Source organism: Barbus barbus (genome assembly GCF_936440315.1).
Source record: "Barbus barbus genome assembly, chromosome: 36".
NCBI classification, from domain to species: domain Eukaryota; kingdom Metazoa; phylum Chordata; class Actinopteri; order Cypriniformes; family Cyprinidae; genus Barbus; species Barbus barbus.
Window position 1 is genome coordinate 9,352,403 of NC_136714.1, and position 9,111 is coordinate 9,361,513.

At 37.6% G+C, this 9,111-nt stretch overlaps 1 protein-coding gene across 1 annotated transcript; it reads right to left on the reverse strand.

The window, feature by feature from the left end:
* Positions 1–6,760: 6,760 nt before the first annotated feature.
* On the reverse strand, positions 6,761–8,059 carry LOC306855933 (alpha-2Db adrenergic receptor-like; the record flags this gene model as incomplete). The annotated part of the gene is made up of 1 exon (XM_079394903.1): positions 6,761–8,059. The coding sequence occupies exon 1, from the start codon at positions 8,006–8,008 to the stop codon at positions 6,761–6,763; it is 1,248 nt and encodes a 415-aa protein (XP_079251029.1). The 5' UTR covers positions 8,009–8,059.
* Positions 8,060–9,111: the final 1,052 nt, after the last annotated feature.

Sequence of the window (9,111 nt, forward strand, 5' to 3'; positions counted from 1 at the left end):
TTTTTTAACTTGAGCAAACACAGCTAATACACATATATATTTGTTAATAAAGTTAATAAAATGAAAACATGCATGTTTTAAAGCTAGTGAATAAAAGAAACGATCCACTCGCATGCCTCTGCTCAATGGATCCAATGACGTCACTTCCAGGGAGGCATGCCAAGGCCTGTTGTTCACGTCCCCGTCCCTTGACTCCACCCCCATGTCAAAACAATGCCACAAAGTGAGACGCGCAGAAACGTGAAGCGCAAAGGGGAAAATGATATCACAACCTCAAACTTGACTGAAACGCAAAATAAAAGCAGTGTTCCAAATAAATTAGTAGATATGGCCATGGAAAATATGTATTGCAAAATCATTGCTTTTGCTCTGTTTCATTTATATTTTGCCATTCTTTATTTTTATATGAAAAATTCTTTTTTTCTCACAATACTTCATTTTCTTTTGCAATTCTTTATTTTGGTTTGCAAAACGTCCTTTCTTCTTGCAATACTTCGTTTTCTTTTGCAATTCTTTATTTTTGTTTACAAAAAGCACATTATTTTTTTCTCAATACTTTCATTTTCGTTTGCAAAACTTTATTTTCTTTTGCAATACTTCAATTCTCTTGCAAATATAGGCTATGCAGCATTGTTTTGACTCCATATCAGTGTCCTTAACGCACACTGTAGTTCAGAGTGGTAGCTGTAGTCTAAGTGCATCCTGTTATTCATAATATTGAGGAACTCAGATGCCCTGAAATTGCGAGAACGTTGCAGTGGAAATTCATTTAATTTGTGTAAAATGTAAATTGTTGCACATTTGGTCACACTTTCTATCATGTGGCCTTAACTACATCAAAAAATAAGTACAATGAACTTATTGTGGTCATATTGTATTGCAATTTTGTTGCTATTGAGATGGGATACGGGTAAGGTTAGGGACAAGTTAGGGTGGTATGGGTAAGTTTCAGGGTGGGTTAAGATGTAAGGGCAATTATAAATTAATTATAATTATAAGCAATTATAAATGTAATTACAGAAATTAATTACAGATGTAACTACATATAGGTATTTTTAAAAATATAAGTACAATGTAAAAACATGTATTTGCACAATAAGTACATTGTATCAAATTATTAATTTAAATGTAAGTACATAGTAGTTAAGGCCACCTAATATAAAGTGGGACTGCACATTTTATTGGTAAAGAGATAGATATTTAAATTTTGTAAAATATTTGCAGCTGCTTTTATCTCTTAATTAGAAGCACCAACAATTAAATTGTCCCATGCATAGGGACTACTGAACAGGAATTTAGAAATTTATCTTAAAGTGTGAAATATCAAATGTACAAAATGTGTAAATAAAGCTCTGTAAAAACTAAATTTTTTACAACAATATGCTTTAAATGTCTCCCATTGGATCATGGAAAGTTCTACACACCCCATTGAAAACTTTGGCCAAATACATGGAATAAGTCATATAAGTAGACACGTGGTCAAGAGCAGAGATTACAAGTGCGGGTATTGGGACAAGCCCAAAAGTGTCCATTGTATTCAGTAGGTCATATGCGTATTTTTTTGCTTGCTGTTTTATAAATACCATGAATCCGGAATTTCATTCCATTTTTTTGCCTACTATAAAGTAGGGAACTAGGCATGTTTGGATGCAGAGACTGTCTTTATGACCATTTCAAAATAAGGTTCCATTTGTTAGCATAACTTAACATCAACCAACAATGAAAAAATACTTGTGTTTGTAAACACATTAACTGACGTTAGAGCCCTGCACGGGCCTCAAATTTAGGCCCTAGCCCGGCCCTGGCCCGAGACGCTCAGGCCCTAGCCCGGCCCACGTCCGACAGCTTATCAGAATTACCGACCCGAGCCTGTCTTTTTTTTTTCCTGAAACTATTAAAATAGTTCAGTTTTGTGTGTAATGGCAAAATTATTATATTTCGTTTAGTTTTTTTATTAAGTTCGACCAAGCGGCCAGCTGCATGAGCTGATCATAGCCTATGTTTGATCAATTTAGCCTTCTCATATCATCACGACTTGCCTAAAATAAAATCTATAGATATATTAAACAGTTCAAGTATATAACAATGTTTAAACGTTAAACCTGCTATAATAATAATGTGCGCTAGCCTATATCTAAGTTTGTGCGGAGAGTGGAAGCTAAAGCGCGCTCTGCAGGACATGGAGGAACCAGCGCAAACACTTGGATTTACTTCAGTGGAAACAAATTAAAATAGTCTACGCCGTCATTTATTTATTTTTTTGATAAAGGTAAGAGTAATACATCATTGGGACCTGTAAAGGGTCTACTTGTATTTGTGTGCACTCACAATACCAACAAAAGATAGTTCTTTTATAAAACAAAGAAAACAAACATGATGCGCTTTCTGCCGTCTTTAACAGGAGCACTTCACAAAAATGAACCGAAGCTGAGCTATCTCACAGACATGATAAATATATCTATAGAAAGCTTTAAATTATTACTAATCTTAATCATAATCAACAAAGACGCATTTCTCTCTAAAGGCGCGTCTAATGAGGAGACGGCGAGTCAGGATCAGCAACTTCATCTTTGCTACACAGACTCAGAAAACATTAGTTTATTAGTAAATAATTCAAATATCTCCTTACTATTTCCCACAGACACATTCGTGGTCATGTTTGCTGGGGTTTGCAGTAAGCTTTAGCCTATTGCATGCATTTGAACACAGAACTATGCTCAAGTCACTTGAGCACGCTGCTGCTGCAGGACACTAGACACCATCGAGCTGCTCTCAGTCGCAGCAGCACGGTCTCATGTTTCCTCCAGCGCTGCAATTTTTTTCATCACTAATCGATAGATGTCTACAATATAAAAATAAGGAGAAACCCAAAACAGGCCCGAGGCCTGGCCCGCGTCTGAACTATGATGTGAAAATTGGCCCGAAGCCCGGCCCTAGAGGTGTAAAAAAGTCGGGGCCTGTCGGGCCCGGCCCGAAATGCAGGGCTCTAACTGACGTTAATTAATTGGACCGTATTGCATGTAAAATGTTATTTAACTTTTCTTTGTTTTTAATTTTTCAAAATCCAGAAACCTTCTTAAGTAAGATTTTAAATAGGTTTTTAATGTGATCTCAGACTTTAGACTCCACCATGCATAATGGAATTATTTCTTTAAGCCTAACACTTTGTTGTCATATGGCGAAAATGCTAAAGCATCAGCCCTGTCTAATTTTTCACCCATAACCTAATTGCAACAATGTGAACAATGTTTTGCTCTGAGGTTGCACACATTCCAGTGAGGACTGAGTGCTTCGTCTTCACATCGCTTTCCACTGTGCCACGGTACACAATGCTGCCCCTCATCAGATTAGCGTGTGCTGGAGCTGCTGCCGCCTGCCCCCGGCTTCCTGACCCTGTTCCATCTGCAGGGAAAGCAGGACTCTCATGTGATTTCTTTCTCTCATTTTCCTAACAGTCATCAATGTGTATGCAAAATGGACGCCTCCCTGCTTTTAGTCACTTTACCATGAGCTCTGTTCATTTTTTATTTTTTATTTTCAGCCTGGACAACAACCGACTGCAATTACGGTTCTCTGAAAAATATATTAAGCTTCTCGCTTGAGTCCTGATGGGGAGCTCTGCCAAATGCAGTTTCTAAGCATGGCCCGAAGCAAGATATTACATATGTTTTGATGGTTTAACCATCCAAAAGTGACAAGAACATCTAACACTGCCATTTAAAAGCTTGTAAACAATGTGTCCACCACAACATCACAGTATTTGTTGTGAAACTGCTGCGTCCTCTATGTTGGGTGGGTCAAGAGCGGAACATAGAGCACATGATGGGCAAAAATTTCCTCAGATGGAATCTGTCCTCGCTTTTTGCTATTCTCTTTTATTCTCTTTGATGTGTGTCTCTGGTCATTGGACACGATGTATCTGTTCTCAGAAGCCGATTTCAGAGATGGAAGTTTTTCAATAGCTTTCAAGTAGGAGAGCGAGATTGCCTTAGATATAACTGTGTACCAGTTCTGTCAGCTCTCTTAATGGGGCTCTTGGTTTCAGAAAAGAACAGCGCAGAATTACTGAACGACCATGTGTAGGGGCCTCCCTGGGGCCCGAAGCAGTGAGACACCCTCTGTTCTGTTTGTACAGTGCAGCCATAAAAACCAGAGCCGAATGTGTAATGTGACCCCTGAACTCAAACAATTGTTGTTTCATAATCATGTACAGTGCATCAGATAACTGAAACAAAACACAGCAGGATCCATTTGTCAATTGCATAATTTTCACACATCCTCCAACATGGGGGTCTATTACTGTCCATTGTTGCTAACATCAGCCTTAACATGCTCTCATACTGTGATAAGATGACTAAGCAAATGATTATATATTTTTGTTGAATATTAATTATTTTTTCTTAATAGTTTTTACTTTTAGTTTTAACCTTGAAAATGTCCCTGACGTTTGTGTCACAGGGCCCTGTTGTTCTTTGATCCAGCTCTAAACTGAGAATGCATAATAAATAGAATACTGTATTTATTTTATTAACATCATGGAGAGTTATGGTGAGCAACATCACAACACTGTTAAGATCTGGAACAACAAAGATTTGATTATTCGCCAAAAAAGAACAAACAAACAAAAATAATACATGAATCATTCTTATTTGGCTCAGACTTACCAGCTGACAGAATGTCATCTTCCATATAATCTATGATTGTAAAGATGATTTGAATAAGTCACTCTGTGTAATCGTTCAGTTCAGCTGAGATTTAAATGCTATGGACATTTTTATTTTATAATTATAGTGGCATTAACATATAAATGACATTTAAATGAGAATAATCAAATTTTGACTTTAAACCTAGTTATTCTTGCCATCTTATGCAGCCTTTGACTGATCTAGTTAATTTAACATTATCATATTGGGAGGAAAGAAAAAAATAATATTGCAAGCCTTTGGATGACACAAATTTACTACCAGGTTTTCTTTGCAGGCCTTTGTAGCCCATCAGCACCGAGGACAGCGGCAAGGATTCAGGTCTGCAGTGTCGTCTCAAGACTGGAAAAACATGTGCTTCTAATGAGCAAACAGTTGCCATTTTCTTTCTGGTGACTGATATAAAATATTCTGAGATGCTAACAGTTCAATTTTATTTCATAAACACTGGTCAGATCAAAAACTTTATTAAAATTTCTCACGTGAATGTCTTTGTACACTGAAGCAATTTAATTAAAGTGTCTGTCATATCTAAGCTGTTTTGATCCAGTTTTGAAATATTTTGAACATGTACTCCTATAAATAATACATAATTAAAGTGGACTGCCACGTCATGTGTGGTCTTTGAAGGAGCTTTCACATTTGACCAGGTAACCTGCTCAATAAAAATACTGTATATTTTAAGTTAAAATCTTAAACAGGAATACACTACAGTCCAAAATGTGTGCACAAGCAAGATAAATGCTTAGTGATCCTGTAACACTATTTACAGAGCTCACAGACAAACTCATACACACGTAAACAAGATGTTTACATGCACACACATGCCAACACATACATTATATATGGGTCAATGATGTGACACTCATTTTTGTCAGGATCCATTAAATTATTCAAAAATGCAATTCCTACTTCAGCATCTGTTCTATGATAAAATTATGTTAATTTCTGAATTAGAAGTCACATTTGTAAGGGACAAAATGCAAAGAAATTTAAAAAATGTCAAAGGTGTAACCAGCTAGAGATTAAAAAAATTAAAATAAATAAAATAAAAAAAACTGCTTAAAAAACTGCTTAAATTCTAGGAAAAAAGACACATTGCCATTATATCTTTCACTACAAAACAAGCATGGAAGCCATATCCAACATGCAGAAAGACATTTTGTTTTCATGTGACATGAAAACCATAAAACTCTTATTACTGTGTGTCAATATGATTTGTTCAGGTCAAATGGTGTCAGCCTAAGAAAACTTGATATTTATGAAAGTTTTTTTTATTTATTATTAATTTATCTACATTTATTCAACATGCATGTAAAAATTTTAGTAGCTTTTATTTAATCTTTACGGGCACTTGGCATTTTTAAGGCAGATGTGTGCATATGTAAAACAAAATGGTAAAAATGTGCTTTACATGGTAACACCAAAAACCAAAAAAAAGTCACTTAAAATGACTGAATCAACCTATATATATGTGAAACTTGTCCACATATGTGTCAATTTTCCAAAATAATAAATAAGCTTTCCATTGATGTATGGTTTGTTAGGATAGGACAATATTTGGCTGAGATACAACTATTTGAAAATCTGGAATCTGAGGGAGCACAAAATCTTAATATTGAGAAAATCACCTTTAAATCTGTCCAAATGAAGTCCTTAGCAATGCATATTACTAATCAAACATTAAGTTTTGATATATTTACAGTAGGGAATTTACTAAATATCTTCATGGAACATGATCCTTACTTAATATCCTAATGATTTTTTGGCATTAAACAATATATATTATTTTGACCCATACAATGTATTTTTGGCTATTGCTGGTTTTGTGGTCCAGGGTCACATAATGGTTACACTAAGAAAACTAAATTTAAGGGTAAGATCAGGCAGAAATAGCACTTTAATGTAACAATTGGAGGTTCCCAATTTTTTTTCTTTTTTTTTTTTTTTACAGTGTTTTGTATTATATTTTCAAAAGATTCCCCCTTTTTATCATCTCTTGACACTCTATGACACTCTGTTATTTGTCACTGACCCATATACATATGTGTGCGCATTTACCTGCGTTTAGAATGCTGACACATTATCTTCTTGAAAGCTTTCCTAAAGTCTCTATTGAAAATGGTATAAATGATGGGGTTCACAGAGCTGTTGCAGTAACCAATCCAGAAAAAGAGATTGAATAGAGAATCCGGTATTGTGCAACTTTCTCGGCATATTGCATGAAGGCTGTACGTGAAGAAAAAAGGAAACCAGCAGAGCACGAACACCCCCATAACCACTGCTAGCACGAAAGTGAAGCGCTTCTCTCGCATCTGTGCCAGTTTGGACTTAGACAAAGACAGCTGACGCGCCTTCGGCTCCTGATCGAGTTCCGACGCGTGGCTACATGCCCATGACAGCCGTCCATTTTGCTTTGGACACGCTTGTGCCCCTTCCACCTTCTTGCTCTTGGCGAAGCGCGAGTTTCTTTGTCTGTTGGAGACGCAGCTCTCCTCCAAATCGATGTCGTCGAGTTCACCTTTGCGCTCTCGGCTGCCTGAGCTGTGGCTGCTGGGGCTCTCCATCTCTGACTTGCCTTTACGCACGAAGCAGGTCTCGGATTGCGAAGGTTGTCGCTCCATCCCGTTCTTAGCCACGAACACGGTGGACGCGCGCTGTTTAGCCACCCTGTAGATCTTGCAGTACACCAAAATCATGACGAGACCAGGCGCAAAAAACGACACCATGCAGGAGGAGAGGATGTACCAGGTCTCGTTGTTCAGCAAGCACTCTAGCTCGTCGTGTTTGGTCATGAGAAGCGGTGGGAAGGAAATCACGGCCGAAATGACCCACACCACCGTGATCATGAACTTTATTCTCCGCGGGGTTCTCTTTAGGTTGTATCTGACCGCTTTGGTGACCGACCAGTAGCGGTCCAAACTTATGGCGCAGAGGTGGACAATGGATGACGTGCAGAAGAGCACGTCCAAAGCCAGGTAGAAGGCACACCAGGTGCTTCCAAAGTACCAGTAGCCCATCACTTCATTGGCTAGGGAGAATGGAATAACCAAAGTGGCCACCAAAATATCAGCAGACGCCAAGGAAACCAGAAACAGGTTCTGTGGCGCACGCAGCGAGCGGCTGGTGAAAACGGCCACCACCACTAATACGTTCCCCACAATGGTCACCAAGATGATCACGGTAACCACGAGAATGATGAGCACCGCCGCGCATTGGGAATGCGGCGGGGGTCTCGGCGCGCTTGTGCCATTAGTATCCGCGGATGAGTTCAGCGAGGGGAATGTGACAGTAGTTAAATCCATTCTGGGTACCTTTGGCGCTGATCCCCCATTTCCAGGTGTATTCTCATCCAAAACGCGCTTCGACTGCAAACTTGTAGCATGCAATCTGAAGCGCTGCGCGATCCACCAAACACTCCACGCAAAACGTATCATACCAAAGATGGTGTGCTAACTTTTAAAACTCCCAGATGATTTGAATATCTTTCATCAGTTTCAGCTGCCTTTTTGATGGGGCAGTGGTGAACCACACAGAGCAAAGACATGTTTTGTTTCCTATAGAAGCGCGCGCGGAGACAGGAGGGAGGTACACTCAAAAAAATTACTCTTTGAATGAACATAAAAAAATCATGGAAAGGATTTCCACATGATTAACTTGCTTTATTTCAGCATTATGCAATTCTGTTATTCCAATTGAATGTACTTACGTTGGGTCAACTTAATTTATTAAGTTTGATTCAACTTATTTACTATGGTTGGGCACAGCTTAATTTAATAGTGTCAGCCCAACTAATTAGCAATGTTTTGGACCAACTAATTTATTTAAGTTAGCCTAACAAAAGTGCTTAATGCTGAAAGAAAGCCATTTAATCACATGGAAATCCTTTCCATGATTTAATTACATTACTTCAAAGAATAGCTTTTGAGTTGAATAAATTAAAACCTTTTTAACAAACTCTAATGGTGGAAACAACACACAACAAATGAGAAAAGGTGCAATCAAATTGTATTTCCAAAATTATAATGCACATTGTTTTACACAGTTGAGTTGCTTGTTGATAACACAAGGAAATATATCTCAAGTTTGTTATGAGAATACAGGGAAATGGGCCCTCTCACTCGCATCCCACTTAATCTACTCTTAACATTTGCACTTTGTACATCTTGCACCTGTGGTTTTATGTGATGGTGAACTCACACAGAAGTTAATAAAAAATATTTACCAAAGTTAGAACATGTTTTGTATAAATATATATTTAAATTTTTTACATTGAAACGTAGGGACATTTTTTAAACAAGTTTCAACAATGTCTACAGCATGGTTGGCATCAAGGGTAAAAACAAGACAAATGGAGATCTTACAATAAAGTTTAACTCCCGAAATTTGTAAATGTTTAAACTTAAAA